The sequence below is a fragment of the Salmo trutta genome, chromosome 13 (assembly GCF_901001165.1).
Source record: "Salmo trutta chromosome 13, fSalTru1.1, whole genome shotgun sequence".
NCBI classification, from domain to species: domain Eukaryota; kingdom Metazoa; phylum Chordata; class Actinopteri; order Salmoniformes; family Salmonidae; genus Salmo; species Salmo trutta.
In genome coordinates this window covers 58,812,524-58,828,711 of record NC_042969.1, presented here as the reverse complement: position 1 = coordinate 58,828,711, position 16,188 = coordinate 58,812,524, and the positions used below count along the sequence as shown (strand labels likewise).

Genomic DNA, 16,188 nt, shown 5'->3' with positions numbered 1-16,188 from the left:
TGACAGCGGGAGAGGCGTGGTAGGCTGGGTCGGGTCGTGTGGGGTGGTTGCTCTCCTGTAGATGAATTAAGCAGCAGAGTATCTGCTGGTCATCCAACATGGCTATTCACATAGAAATACATCACCTACAACAGCCTTTGCCGTGTAGACTAGAGAATCGAGTACAGATCTATATATTGCATTTCTATCTGGAAAATTGTATCTGAATGCGGTGCCTCAGATGAAATAAGCCGCCGTTCTTCATTCATTATCAATGGAGAAAGCTCAAAACTGCAGAGGACAGCAGAGAGAGGGATGGTAGGATTTGTGTGAAGCATAAATATAATCAGAGGTTCACGCACTCGCTGTAATCAGCAGGTTAGGAAGAGTACACAACCATTCTAGAAGGCACTCTGCCACAAATGTGCTCATTTGATCTTTTCCAGCTCCAAACAGCATGGTGGCGAGTCAATCTGCAAATCTAATCTAGGCAAGCAGTGAGGAGCGCGCATAACAATACAGGCTCCAGACATCACAAGCCAGCAAAAAGAAACCCATGAAACAAACAAGTTACACACACTCATGAAGTTGTTAGGTTAGATTACTCGTTGGATATTACTGCATTGTCGGAACTAGAAGCACAAGCATTTCGCTACACTCGCATTAACATCTGCTAACCATGTGTATGTGACAAATACAATTTGATTTGATTTGACAACCTCGTGAGATGGATAGCTGTCGGCTATATTACCCATGACTTACCGTTCTTTGTGCAGCTTCAAATGTCGAACAAAGTTGGAAATTGTTGCGCCTCCGTCTAATTTTCTTCCCGCATGTTTTGCAAGTTGCAGTCCGTTTTTTGTTGATACAGCGTCGTCTTTATATCCAAAAATAATAATTTTGGGTATCATCTTTCCAAGGGCTCCATCTGAATTCACCCGCCGACGTTCCTCTGCGCTGCCACGCACAATTTGATTGGCTGCTGTCCGATTCAAACTGTAATCCGTTAAATGAAGAGTTGATGCACTGCACACTTTTTTTAATAGCATCATTTTTAATATTGGCTTGGGGAGGGTATCAAGTCAGGTCGAGTCATAAGGCTCAAGTCCAAGTCAAGTCACGAGTCATTGGTGTTAAAGTCAGTCGAGTTGCAAGTCATCATATTTGTGACTCGAGTCCAAGTCAGGTGACTCGAGTCCACACCTCTGGTCCCAACTCTCTTTGAGTAAGGCTAGCAGACTTTAACAACACATTTGCATGTGACAGAATGCGCTACTATGACGGTCTCCATAGAGGCGAGCGTATACTAAGGTGGGTCGCTCAGATTGTTAGAACAGCGAAATGGCTTATGTTGTGTCTCGTCTGCTTACCCAACCAACCTGTTGGCCAGCATCACTCCTGTTGGTCGGGGCCAGAGAGTGCAGCTTGTCAGACATGACTGATCTATGTGCTGTTAATGAAGTTGTGGTTTGCTTGTTGCTTGGTGTCACTAACCGCTCATGCACACACTCATCAGGGTTCTGTTGCCCAGTGCTGCCGTATGCTGCAGTCTCAAGTACTGTTGCTATTCCCAATGGGCGGATTTGTTCCATAGCCAAAGGATAGTACGGTGTGTGTTTTTTTTCTGGCTAGAATTGTTCCCAAGCTATATCATTTCACTCTTCCACTCGTAGAAAGTGATATTCCCACTTCCATTGTAGATGTGGATTGTTTTTATAGATGGTAATGAGGCTAAACACAAACGAATGGTTGGAGTGTAGTTTATGTTAATCAACAACACCATTCACATGAATCCAAAATAGGCAAATTTAAAAACAATATGGAAAACTACACTGAGTGTACAAATAATATTGAGTTGCACCCCCTTTTGCCCTCAGAACAACTCAATTCATTGGGGGATGGACTCTACAAGGGATGCTGGCCAATGTTGACTCCAATGCTTCCCACAGTTGTGTCAGGTTGGCTGGATGTCCTTTGGGTGGTGGACCATACACACGGGAAACTGTTGAGCGTGAAAAGCCCAGCAGCATTGCAGTTCTTGACACACTCAAACCAGTGCACCTGGCACCTTCTACCATACCCCATTCAAAAGCACTTAAATATTTTGTCTTGCCCATTCACCCTCTGAATGGCATACAGACACAATCCATGTCTCCATTGTCTCAAGGGTTAAAAATCCTTCTTTAACCTGTCTCCTCCCCTTCACCTACACTGATTGAAGTGGATTTAACAAGTGACATCAATAAGGGATCATAGGGTCACAGGATTCACCTGGTCAGTCTGTCATGGAAAGAGCAGAAGTTCCTAATGTTTTGTACACTCAGTGAATGTGGTTAAATTAATCACCAGAGCCTTACATTTAATAAATAATAAATATAAAGCTATGTTAGTTCCTATCTAAGAGCCTCTGTTGTCATATCTTTGCAGCATTAGCTTAGGCACTCACTTTATTTTATTTTAAACAACTACAGTTGCCCTGTCTGTGACCCCACAGCCTGACCCAACCCACAGAGCAGCCCCCTCCCCCAGATACGGTTGTGCAGTGAGCGTGTGAAACGCTCAGTGACGCAGCCCAGTCCCAGAGCATTAGCAACACCATGTCAACGCTAACTCGTCGCTCTCACTCACTCTCTCCCGTCTCTAGTCATACCAACTACCCAGCCCCTACTAATATCTTCGGCTGGGGCTAATAGGATTACCGTAATGAATATCACGAGCTTTTGGCAGCACAGAGCTTCTTAGGCCAATTAAAAGCCCCAAAAACGCAGAGTTTTATCCCAGGCCTGACAGTATAGATCCCTGAGTAATGATTGATAATCAGACCTTAAGACCTCTACTCCTTTCCATAGTCCTCCGGAAGATAACTGGCTTAATTCATATAAATGGACGTCAATAAGAGGTTTCTTCGGTTTTTCTTTTTGACACATTTCCTTGTTATTTGCAAGGTGTCTCAGTGGCGACGGGAGGAGGGGGAGTGTAACAAGATCAAGGACTTCCTTTTCGAATGGTTGCCTGTGCTTTCCCTGATGCGTCAATACCCCCAACGGGTATAATGTACCCATAACGGCATAGAGCAGACCAACAACCACATTGAACAGGAGATTGCAATGCCTATTTAAGCTGCTGTTTGGACCTTTTGTTTTCCCTGTAAAAGAGATTTAAGTGTTGCGACACCCAGAGAACAAGACGTGGCTTTATTCCTTCGGGCAGCCATATTGGTCGCAATGGCCCTTAATGCTGTAGTGGTCCTTTACTTTCTTCCTTAACGTGTGATGCCTAACCCCACATTTCCCCAGCTCCCACTGCAATGTGTGACGCATCACACACACACACACACACACACACACAAACACACACACACACACACACACACACAAACAAACAACAGGGCACTTCGCTGTAAAAAACGATGTGACATGTCCAGTGTGAGAGAAGGAGGGAGGAGATAAACATGCCACTTAAAAGCAATGGGAGGTCTGGGAAATGGCTCTATGTCTCTCAGATGAACAGCTACCTCCTGTCTGGATAAACAAACCACAACGACAGCTCCCGTAGGCTCGGCTCTGCAGGAGGACTGGGGAGGACAGGGTTTCATGTGCCCCCCCACTACTATTCTTCTAGTTTATCGGTTTAGATATAGAACGTGAAAAGGGAGGGGGGTTATCCAAATATCATCATTTGCATTGGAAGCACAGTGCTTCTGTTCTTAACAGCTAGACTGCTGAAGGTATATACTTGCTATGAATATGTAAAGGTGAATCAATTCAATAAGAATTCTACTCATGATGCTCAGTATCTGTTCCTGGTATTTATATTAACATAATGACACTTCATAATGACTTAACCATCCATCATGAAATTATTATTAAGACACCATACATTTGTTAAAGCAAGGTTTGATTTGAATCCCTGGTGGATAGAATCCATTTTCCACAGATCGTCAGACCTCTCTTCTGTCATGGAAGCCAGTCAAGCTGCTGTGGTTGAAATGACCCCCCTGGCCGGCTGGCATTGAAGCATTGAAGCAGTAGTCTTTTCCGAGAGTAAGTTTCTCTCCCCTTGGTATTTTCCAAGCCCACATTGTGTTGTTGTGGCTGCTTGGCTTTCAGAACACGGCAGACTGGGTCGCGGAGACGGAACGTTAACAGCAACAGTAGATAAATCAATAGGTTGAATGGCTCTCTGAGGACCCAGACTTGCAGACAGACTTGCAGACAGGCAGACAGACGGACTCATGCAGGCAGGCACATTGTGTCTCAGGGAACAGGGAGTCACTTTGTTGCGCCTGCTGGGTCATCAGATAAAAGACAGACTACATGACATGAATGCTTACCTAGATCCATCAGCCATCAGTGGGGGAACTAGGAAAGCTCTCAGTGAGCGTGCACATGTTTTGTTTGTTTTTATTTATTATCTTGGCTACCCTGAGGGCGCTCTCTGTTAATCCAAGATGATGCCATGAACCTGATTGTCGTCCTATGCGGTGAATAATTCTGGAATGTTCTGGTGCTCTTATTTGCTGCCTGCTTTCCAACTGTGCACCACTAGTGTGGCTGTGTTTTGCCCGTCTGTGTGGCCCGTCAGACTGAAATATTATTTCAGTGCATTACTGAAGCCATCTGTTCTCTTCATTGTTAGCATCATCGTGGGATTTCCATGTCTGTGTGACACATCTCTTTTCCACAAACTGTTGGCTGCTCTATGATGTTAACACTGTCCTTTGTACTCTGTGGCTCAGTTGGTAGAGCATGGTGTTTGCAACGCCAGCATGGTGTGTGCAATGCCAGGGTTGTGGGTTCGATTCCCACGGGGGGCCAGTACAAAAAAATATATAATAATAAATGCATGAAATGAAATGTATGCCTTCACTACTGTAAGTCGCTCTGGATAAGAGCGTCTGCTAAATGACTAAAATGTAAAAAATATATATGTACTCATATTTTATACCATTGTTTTGTCCCAGCTCGGTAAAGATATTTGTATTAATCGGGGTGTGTGTGTGTGTGTGTGTGTGTGTGTGCGCCTCAATAACTACAAATATAATCATATTAAACTGTGTATTTGGCCTCCCTAATTAAGTGTACACGCTTGACATTTATTACCTGCAGCTTTTAATGAAGAGAATATTTCTGTTAGTTGTTAATGGAGGGCAGAAGGCCAGACAGGCTGTTAGTGGTCCCATTCTGCTGATGTGAGCCTAGTTTAGCCAATCCCTGGGAGGCAGATCACATGGTGTCGGTGTTGCCAGACTGACACGTAAGAGGAGACACATCACTGGTTGCGTCTCAAATGGCACCCTATTCCCTATATAGTGCACTGCTTTTGACCAGGCTCCATTAGTCTCTGGTCTAAAGTAGTGCACTTTGTAGGGAATAGGGTGCCATTTGGGATGCAAATAGCGTCTCAGGTCTCTCTGGGGATCCAGAGGGCGGCGAGACTCGACGCTTTGGTCTTCCTGCTTGTAATTCATTAAAGATTACAGCTCCTTTCCCCTCCCTTGAACAAAGTGGTCTCGCGGACATAACAATGAGATTTGGCCTTTGATTGTTCTCATTGGCCCACTGAGCTTACAATCCGCCCAACAGTACAGATAGATTCATCACTTGAGTCTTTAAAAGCCCTCAGGCCACACCAGAAGAAATTCACTTTTTCGAGCTGAAAGACAATGGGCAGAGCTTACCCATGATGTTGCACAATTATTTAAGTCAAGAAGTCATAGTTTCCACTTCGTGCAAATCCTTGTGAGTGCGGTGTCTTTTCCTATGATATGAAATTATTTTCAGCCTACGTTTCGTTTCAGGGCTGGGGTTTATTTGAATGTTACCACCTACCAGCATGGCGTTGTTTATTATTCAGAAATAGCTGCAAAGTTGCTCCTCCTCGCGACTGAGATGAGCCAAACAGCCTTGTGTTCACTTGGCTGCCTGAGCAATGGAGGAAATTAAAACGGGGTGCAAGTTTGTTTTTCCACCTTATTTTGGAGCTAGTCTGTGTTAAAAATGTATATACAGTACCAGTCAAAGGTTTGGACAGATCTACTCATTCAAGGGTTTTTCTTTCTTTTTTACTATTTTCTACGTTGTAGAATAATAGTGACGACATCAAAACTATGAAATAACACATATGGAATCATGTAGTAACCAAAAAAGTGTTACCCAAATCAAAATATAGTTTATATTTGAAATTCTTCAAAGTAGCCATCCTTTGCCTTGATTACAGCTTTGCAAACTCTTGGCATTCTCTCAACCAGCTTCATGAGGTTGTCACCTGCAGCTCAGTTGGTAGAGCATGGTGTTTTCAATGCCAGGGTTGTTGGTTCGATTCCAACGGGGGGCCAGCACAGAAAAAAAAATAATGAAATGTATGCATTCACTACTGTAAGTTGCTCTGTATAAGAGCGTCTGCTAAATGACTAAAATGTAATGTAAATGTATATTTCAATTCTTAATGTGTTTGAGCCAATCAGTTGTGTTGTGACAAGGTAGAGGTGGTATATCAATTTCAAGAACTTTGAACGTTTCTTCAAGTGCAGTTGCAAAATCCATCAAGCGCTATGATGAAACTGGCTCTCATGAGGACCGCCACAGGAAATGAAGACCCAGAGTTACCTCTGCTGTAGAGGATAAGTTCATTAGAGTTAATTGCAGCTCAAATAAATGCTTCACAAAGTGCAAGTAACAGACGCATCTCAACATCAACGCATCTCAACATCAGAGGAGACTGCGTGAATTATGCCTTCATGGTCGAATTTCTGCAAAGAAACCACTACTAAAGGACACCAATAAGAAGAAGAGACTACTTGGACCAAGAAACACGAGCAATAGACATTAGACCGGTGGAAATCTGTCCTTTGGTGTGATGAGTCCAAATTTGAGATTTTTGGTTCCAACCGCCATGTCTTTGTGAGACGCAGAGTAGGTGAACGGTTGATCTCTGCATGTGTGGTTCCCACCGTGAAGCATGGAAGAAGAGGTGTGATGGTGTGGGGGTGCTTTGCTGGTGACACTGTCTGTGATTGATTTAGAATTCAAAGCACACTTAACCAGCATGGCTACCACAGCATTCTGCAGCAATACGCCATCCCATCTGGTTTGCGCTTAGTGGGACTTTCATTTACATTTCAACAGGACAATGACCCAAAACACACCTTGAGGCTGTGTAAGGGCTATTTGACCAAGGAGAGTGATGTAGTGCTGCATCAGATGACCTGGCCTCCACAACCCAATTGAAATGGTTTGTGATGAGTTGGACCGCAGAGTGAACGAAAAGCAGCCAACAAGTGCTCAGCATATGTGTGAACTCCTTCAAGACTGTTGGAAAAGCATTATTCACGAAGCTGGTTGAGAGAAAGCCAAGAGTGTGCAAAGCTGTCATCAAGGCAAAGTGTGGTTACTTTGAAGAATCTCAAATATAATTTTGATTTGTTAACTTTTTTTTTTTTGGTTGCTACATGATTCCATATGTGTTATTTCACTGTTTGATGTCTTCACTATTTATTCTACAATGTAGAAAATAGTAAAAATAAAGTAAAACCTTTGAATGAGTAGGTGTGTCCAAACTTTTGTCTGGTACTGTATATAAATGTTATAATTGCTTGATGTGATAGTATTTTGCAATCCCCCGTTGCCCAAAGATGGATAATTTTGACCACTAAAGTTTTGCCTCACTACACACTCCACTGCTTTGATTGGTCTAACATTACCTAGAAACCACACGTGTCTATCCAGATAATGAAAAGGCACTCGTGAAAAAAAAGTTCAAGGAAATTATAGTAACATGTCATTTGCGGCGTTGATGATCATGAGCAAAGTCATTGTTGCCTATCATTTCACTTCCCCTGTGAGAACCATGTACCGCAGCCAAAGCCTGCCAGCGGCCTACCTACTACCAAAGGTTGTCCATTAAAATCTAGAAAAAGGCTTATCAGCTATCTTTCAATAGTTATCCATATTACCTGAGCTTCATCTTATTCTTTATAAGCCTTTCTATGGCGGATTCGCAGTCACAATTTATGGAAGATGCGAAAACTTTGGAGGTAACAATAGATGGTGAAGTCAAAGATAGGCCAGTGGTTTCCATCTGTGAGAAAGTTTTCCCTAAAATCAATGCTTATGACAAATCCAGAACCAGCCATTACTGGCTAATCTTTTGAAAATGCTATAGGCCTAGTAAAAAATAACTGTAACAGAACATTAGCTAGCTAGATAAGGTTAGCATGCTAGCTAGCTACACTGCCAGCTGCCAGTGCCCTATTTGCTGATGTTTAGAAACGCCACGTGGAAATTCCCACACCCAATTTGTGAATATGATTAAGTAGTAAATCTTCGAAGGTGGAACCTGAACGTGCATTTCCTCTCTAGGACAGGAAATTACGTTGACATAGTGTTGTCAACTTTCTCTGGGGGGTCCTTTTAATAATAGCAGATTCTATAATCATTTTGTCACATTAGTCATAATTAGGAGGTAGGCATTAAGCCATCTCCATGGCTCTTTGTTTCTTATTTATTGATTCATTGATTGATTTATTAATTGTACATCTGTTGGTTCCAGACTTTGTTGGGGAGTCATGAACCATCCTCCGTCCAGCTGTGGGTGTCCTACAACCGCCAGCCAATGAAAGCTGCCCAGTTCATGACCCGCCACCCAATCACAGTGAGTCTCCAGGCCTGCTTCGCCACACCAGAACATCCTCTCTGGCTCGTAGTTGACTCCTAGTCTAGAGAACAAACCTGTCACTGTATCGTTGATGAAACTGGGAAAATGTATTTAAGGAAATGCTATAACTATACTATGTAGCAAGTATGTAGTTGACAGCTCAACATGAGCCAGAAATCACAAGACCAATCACAGAAAATACTGTAAGGCGTTACACTCCACTCACAGTAGAAAGATTTTAATTCCATGACACGATCTTAAAAATTAACGTGTTTTTGTGTAATAAAAGTTGAATTACAATCATCAGCTTTTAGTTGTGAGAATCACACCATGCCCTTCAAATAAGGAAAACTGCTCAACGTCGCTCTTCTTCTCCTGCAGGAGTACTACATTGCTGACGCCTCGGAGGACCAGGTGTTTGTTTGCGTCAACCACCTCAACAACGTCACCCACCTGTACATCTCAGACACGCAGGGCCTGTCCTTCTCTTTGTCCCTGGAGAATGTGCTATACTACAGCCCAGAGGGTTCAGGCAGCAACACCCTCATCAGGTAGGCACAATATTCCTAGTGCTTCTCAATACTCTACTGGAGGGGGGGGTGCACAATTCTGCTCCAGGCCAGCACTTACACACCTGCTTCTTCTATTTGACCTAATCAACCAATCTCGGGTTGCTCATTTTTGTTTCAGGCTAGCCCAGCACTAACCCACCTGATTTGATCTATTAACTAATCACAGGTTGCACATTTTTGTTCCAGCCCAGCACTAACCCATTAGATTCAGCTAATCTTTTTATCACCGTGATTAGTGGCTTGTTAGTGCTGGGGTAGGACCAAAATGTGCGCCCCTTTGGTGTATCCCCCCAGGAACAGATTTGGAAACACTGCAGTATTCTACTAAGCAACAATGGATCCGAGGTCTGGGTTCAATTAGTATTGGTATCTTTCAAATACTTAAGCTGCCCTTGATTGAGCTTACCTGACACAACAGAATCAAAAGAAAAGTCCCAAAAGTGCAAACCCTGCCCGTCTGACACTCCAGGCAGGCTCAATCAATCACCCAAAGCATTTCAAAGAAAACAAGTACTATTTGAAGTCTGCAATATTCTGATGTGACTCACAGTTAAGGCAGCCTAATTAGTAGGAAACACTATGAGATCTGTAGTGTCTTGCTAGGAACAAAGTAACAGAACTCACCTTGATCAAATACACCTTCCTTGATCAAGTACACACACCCTCGGATCAATTATACCCACCTTGATCAAGCGCACCCACCCAACTTGATTTATTTTGAAGGAGAGATGAGAGGAGGCTGTTCTATGTCTGATCATCGCAGCACTGGGGGACCTCCTGGTGAGCATTCCTAGTGACGTCGATGAGTCAGCGTGTGTGTGCGTGCGTTTTCTCCTCAGTGTTGGTAAACAACAGCAGGGCATTTGCATGTGTTTATATGTTTAAAATCCCAGGGACCAGGAAGTTGGATGTTTGCTGAGTCCATGTTGTCACGGCGCTGCAGCGTAACGTAATGCGTCCAGGGCCTATAATCAGTCAAATGACTAGGTTCCCAACACGTCTCCAGCTACCTGGAGTTGTTGTGTTGTGAGAGCAGCTTGATTGCTTCTTGATAGTGAGGCGACCTCACGACACGAGCAGAACACGTGTTTCCTTTCACCAACAGCCACAAGATACACTGAACGTGATACTGTGTTGTTGTTGATGCTAATCATGTCTGTGTGTGTATATGTGCATCTGTCTGCATTTGTGTACCTACGCCTGTGTGTGTGTTTTCATCCCAGGTACTTTACCAATGAGCCCTTTGCTGACCTGCACCGTGTGGAGGGTCTGCGTGGCGTCTTCGTGGCCACGCTCATCAACGGCTCACTCAGCAAGGACAACATGCGCTCCGTAATCACCTTCGACAAGGGGGGCACCTGGGAACTGCTGCAGGCCCCCTCCGCTGACAGCCTGGGAGGAACACTGGACTGCCAGGTAGCTAGCTAGCTGTTACAGTAACATCTGACCCTGTATCAGTGGTTAGAGAAAGCGTCCACCTACTCCCTGGTGGGTTTCTCCTAACCACTAATACAGGATACTGAAACACAGACACTAGATTATAGCTGCCTGGCAGACCATTGCTGGCAGCTTCAGCAATGTGCCATCATACACATCGGGGCGACAACAACAGGATTACACGAAGCAGACCATACTCTTTGTTCCTTTAAAAACCTGCTGCAAGTAAAATATTGTGTGCTATATCTTGGAAAAGAAAGAAATAAATGTGAGTCTGGATGACAACGTAATGTTTGTTTCCAACATTAGGGCTGTTTTCCTAAAGAAGTTATATCCACTTCGGGTTTTGTTTCCTTTCCACGATACTAGTATCATCCCAGCCCTAATTAAGATCTGCCCAAGACTAATGTTGGCTCTTGTTAATGTAGGCATGCCTGAAGGGAGGGCAAAAATTGGGAAGAGCCAATAAGTGAGTCTTGGCAGAATGTAATTATTTTCTTGTTGATGTCTGTAAGCAGGAAGTTGCCTCGTTGTGTGTAACACTGTCAAAGTGCTGAGTCTGAGTCTTTTGAGGTAGAGATTGGGGGTGTGATAATATGAACCTACATTAGTGGTTAGGAACAACACCCATGAGGCCACACGGTGTGTGTTTGCATTCTAAAGGGGAAGTGGGTTTGGATGCAAACAGGTATGTTCTGTTTGGTTTTAGAAAGTGGACGTGTCCCTTGAACTAAAATGTATGCACTCACTACTGTAACCCGCTCTGGATAAGAGTGTCTGCTAAATTTACTATAATGTAAATGTAGCTTCACTTCTGAGAAAATAGTTTATTTGTATTTATTTCTTTTTGGTTTTGCCAGATTGTTGTCTCCATTGACCTAACACTTCTCTCTCCATCTCTCCCCTCTCCCTCCACAACGACTCTCCATCCCTCCCTCCCTTCCCCCTACTCGATCTTTCTTCATCTTTCCTATCTATCCCTCCATTTCTTTCTATATCTCCCTCGCTCTCTCCTCTATCCCTCCCTCCCCTCCATCCCTCTTCTATACCCTCTCGGTACTTCTCTATCCCCCCCATCCTGTCCCTTCCTCTCTCTGTAGCTCTCCAAGGGCTGCTCCCTCCACCTGGCCCAGCGCTGGAGCCAGCTTCTCAACATTCAGCTGCGCAGGATGCCCATACTGTCCAAGGAGTCAGCACCAGGGCTCATCATGGCCACAGGTGGGGAGGCTTAGGCTAGCATCATACAACTACAATGACTATTTATTTCAAAATAAGTACAGTACCAGTCCAAAGTTTGGACACACCTACTCATTCAAGGGTTTCTCTTTATTTGTACTATTTTCTACATTGTAAAATAATAGTGAAGACATCAAAACTATGAAATAACACATATGGAATCATGTAGTAACCAAAAAGGTGTTATATATTTTATATTTGAGATTCTTCAAAGTAGCCACCCTTTGCCCTGATGACAGCTTTGCACACACTTGGTATTCTCTGAACCAGCTTCATGAGGTAGTCACCTGGAATGCATTTCAATCAACAGGTGTGCCTTGTTAAAAGTTAATTTGTAGAATTTCTTACCTTAATGCGTTTGAGCCAATCAGTTGTGTGGTGACAAGGTAGGGGTGGTATACAGCCCTATATGGTAAAAAACCAAGTCCATATTATGGCAAGAACAGCTCAAATAAACAAAGAGAAACGACAGTCCATCATTACTTTAAGACATGAAGGTCAGTCAATCCAGAACATTTCAAGAACTTTGAAAGGTTTTTCAGTCAACCATCAAGCGCTATGATGAAACTGGCTCTCATGAGGACCGCCACAGGAAAAGAAAACCCAGAGTTACCTCTGCTGCAGAGGATAACTTCATTAGAGTTACCAGCCTCAGAAATTGCAGCCCAAATAAATGCTTCACAGAGTTCAAGTAACAGACACATCTCAACATCAACTGTTCAGAGGAGACTGTGTGAATCAGGCCTTCAGGGTCGAAATGCTGCAAAGAAACCACTACTAAAGAACACCAATAATAAGAAGAGACTTGCTTGAGCCACGAAACACGAGCAATGGACATTAGACTGGTGGATATCTGTCCTTTGGTCTGAAGTCCAAATTTGAGATTTTTGGTTCCAACCACCATGTCTTTGTGAGACCCAGAGTAGGTGAACAGATGATCTCTGCATGTGTGGTTCCCACCTTGAAGCATGGAGGAGGAGGTGGGATGGTGTGGGGGTGCTTTTCTGCTGACGCTGTCTGTGATTTATTTGGAATTCAAGGCACACTTAACCAGCATGGCAACCACAGCATTTTGCAGCGATACGTCCCATCTGGTTTGCGCTTTTTCAATAGGACAATGACCCAAAACACACCTCCAGGCTGTGTAAGGGCTATTTGACCAAAAAGGAGAGTGATGGAGTGCTGCATCAGATGACATGGCCTCCACAAACACCCGACCTCAACCCAATTTAGATGGTTTAGGATGAGTTGGGCCGCAGAGTGAAGGAAAAGCAGCTAACAAGTGCTCAGCGTATGTGTGAACTCCTTCATGACTGTTGGAAAAGCATTCTAGGTGAAGCTGGTTGACAGTATGCCAAGAGTGTGCAAAGCTGTTATCAAGGCAAAGGGTGGCTTTTTGTTTTAACACCTTTTTTTTGTATATTTGTTTTATTTCATAATTTTGATGTCGTCACTATTATTCTACAATGTAGAAAATAGTACAAATAAAGAAAAACCCTTTAATGAGTGTGTCCAAACTTTTGACTGGTACTGTATATTTTTAAAGATGGAGAGATATGATGACAGTGGGGAAAGAAAGAGGAAGGTTGTGTTAAAGGCAGCCCATACTGCAACGGCATTACCGCTATACAAGCCAGGCCACAGAATAACCATTTCGATGGCGAATACGTGACTTCCCTTATGGTGGTGCAACTTCCGCTGTTGTCTGATCTGATAGAGAGGACCACTTCCTCCATCAGTCAATCACACAGGAAATGAGACTGTGCATAGAGAAGCTGCCGAGTCTCTCCTTCCTGCTTGTTTGGCTGCGTCTGTGTTCATTTTTATTTATTTTTTAACCTTACTTAGAGGTTAACCTTTATTTATTCAGGCAATTCAGTTGAGAGCAAATTCTTATTCACAGCGTGTGTGTGTGTGTGTGTGTGTGTGTGTGTGCAGTTTTCTGAGTGCTCATTTTTGAGTGCTTTTTTCTGTGTGCGTGTGTTCATGGTTTGTGTGTGTGTGTGTGTGTGTGTGTGTGTGTGTGTGTGTGCATCGATGTTTAACTGTGTGTACTCAGGTCAGAGCAGTAGGCTTTGACTGGGGCTACACAAGGAGCAGTTGGACATCCATTGTGTTTAATCCACTAAAATTGTCTCTCTGTCTTTACCTCGTCACGCTTCTGCCTGCTTGGCCGAGTACATTGATTTCCTTTGTAGCTGTGTCTGGAAGGAGGAAGAAGCCTCTACACCCTGCGAGCTGCTAGACCCCTTAATTCAATTATTAGTAGATAATGGCCACGGGGAGAAGTGCAGAAAGGAGCAGGGAGGGAGGGAGGGCTGCGGAAACACTATGCCCCTCTCGTCCATGTTATCGCTCACACACAGATGCACTAATTACTTCTGCCTCACCCAGCGGGTACAAACAAACGCACACACAGACCGTCTCTCTCTTTGTGTGGACCCAGCCAGCCACACGACCAGCATCCCCACACCACCTATCAGGGGGAACGTTTCCACCGAAGTGTTTTGTTTTGTGACTTGTTCCTGTATACAATTAGTTAATTTGTAAAGCACCGTTGATATGGCCTCCGAGAGCGACGGTCATTAGTGGCGATGCAGGGGAGGAGAACATCATTCACATACAGCTCTCAGGATGAGTGTCAAACAGAGAGAGCCGTACACAACTACATCAAATAATAAGGAGTTGGAGTCAGAGCTTTGATACCTGCTGTAATCCATATTGCACTTGTGAATTGTACAACAGGTATCAGATTGCGCACACCGTTAGGTTCAACATGGTAGTCTACATCCACATAGGATATATAGATAAATGATGTTAGACATGAGACTCATTACACTCGTTAGGGCCTTCCCCCTAGAATGACTGCAGACTGATTTTGATATTATTCATGCCTATATGTTCAACACATGGTAAGGACAGAGTATTGACACTGCAGTCTAATGTTGACAATAAAGCACACTGGAGAATAGGAACATTTGGGGAACGTAGTTCTATCGCTTGATCTCAAGCATCCGTTTAAAAACTCTGGCTAGAATCTATCCCTATATAGAGCCCCCCAGCTATAGGGCCATGCTACACTAGCCCCTTTCTCCATGGCGGCGTCTCAAATCACACCCTGTTCCCTGTACAGTGAGCTACTTTTGCTCTGTTGTCGGCTTTCTGTGCTCTGGGCTGGCCGCTGTGCTCGGATGCGTCCCAAATCGCACCCTATGCATGTAGTGCACTGCTTTTGACCAGGGCCCATAGGGCTTTGGTCGAAATTAGTGCACTGTGTAGGGAATAGGGTGCTGTTTGGGACAAAGCCTGCGATACTGCTGGCACTGGAGACCACCTGAAGCTGCAGTAGTGTTCCTACTGAATCACTCTGTGTGTACTGTTTAATTCATCACCTCCTCTCTCACAGCCATTCCACTGATCATCCTGTGTTTGTGTCTGTCTCCCCTGCAGGCTCTGTGGGCAAGAACCTAGCCAACAAGCCCAACGTGTATGTGTCCAGCAGTGCTGGGGCCAGATGGAGAGAGGTCAGTGTCTGTCTGTGCGCACCTTGTTTTTGTGTGTGTGCTCCATAAATGTAACTGTGCACATGATGAGCCTGCTGTAAATCATGATGTTGGTTATTCTTTCCTGCCTATGCCACCCCCTCATGCCAAAGGGTTTCTGTGGAGCGCCTAGCCATAGTGCTGAATGGCCAGCTGAGGACACTTTCTTTGACAGCATATTATTAAGCAACCACAAAGCCACACTCTGTAAGACTGGGGAACTCACAGAAACAATGGAAACGCACCCACAACATTTTCACCTGCTCTTGATGTCATGATGTGACATTCCACAAGAGCAGAATGACTTTTTTTTAACATACTTTTAATCTGAACATAGTATACCTCATTAAGTGTCATGTTTTTTGTAATAATACGGCCTGACAGTTGTACTAGTCTTATTATGCTAGCTATATCAATTGACCAGCAATCTTACGGAGTGTGGCTTTAATGGGTGTTCTTCACATTTCCTCTTCTCAAGGCGCTGGCCGGTCCTCACTTCTACACATGGGGTGACCACGGGGGCATCCTCATGGCCATTGCCCAGGGGGGCTCCAGCACACACCTCAAGTGAGTCTCACAACAGCCCTAAATAAGACCCCTGCTGTATCTCCACTGCTAGAACAGAACAGTGTGCTGTCTACCCCCCCTCCTCATTGCACCCCTCTACTCCCGACTGCAACTCTGCTCTAGGATGTTCACTTTCAGTCTGCTTACCTCGTCAAATAAAGGTTTCAATGAATTATACCCTTTTCAACCCACTGTGTCAC

At 44.1% G+C, this 16,188-nt stretch overlaps 1 protein-coding gene across 2 annotated transcripts in view; it reads left to right on the top strand.

Annotated features, from left to right (window-relative positions):
* The window catches only part of sorl1 (sortilin-related receptor, L(DLR class) A repeats containing), a 79,191-nt gene that overhangs the window by 30,767 nt on the left and 32,236 nt on the right, over positions 1-16,188 (top strand). For both annotated transcript variants that reach the window (XM_029772848.1, XM_029772847.1), the window contains exons 7-12: positions 8,530-8,631; positions 9,016-9,185; positions 10,430-10,622; positions 11,744-11,861; positions 15,330-15,403; positions 15,900-15,988. In XM_029772848.1, coding sequence (XP_029628708.1) covers positions 8,530-8,631; positions 9,016-9,185; positions 10,430-10,622; positions 11,744-11,861; positions 15,330-15,403; positions 15,900-15,988 — 746 coding nt within the window. The remainder of the gene's footprint in view (positions 1-8,529; positions 8,632-9,015; positions 9,186-10,429; positions 10,623-11,743; positions 11,862-15,329; positions 15,404-15,899; positions 15,989-16,188) is intronic.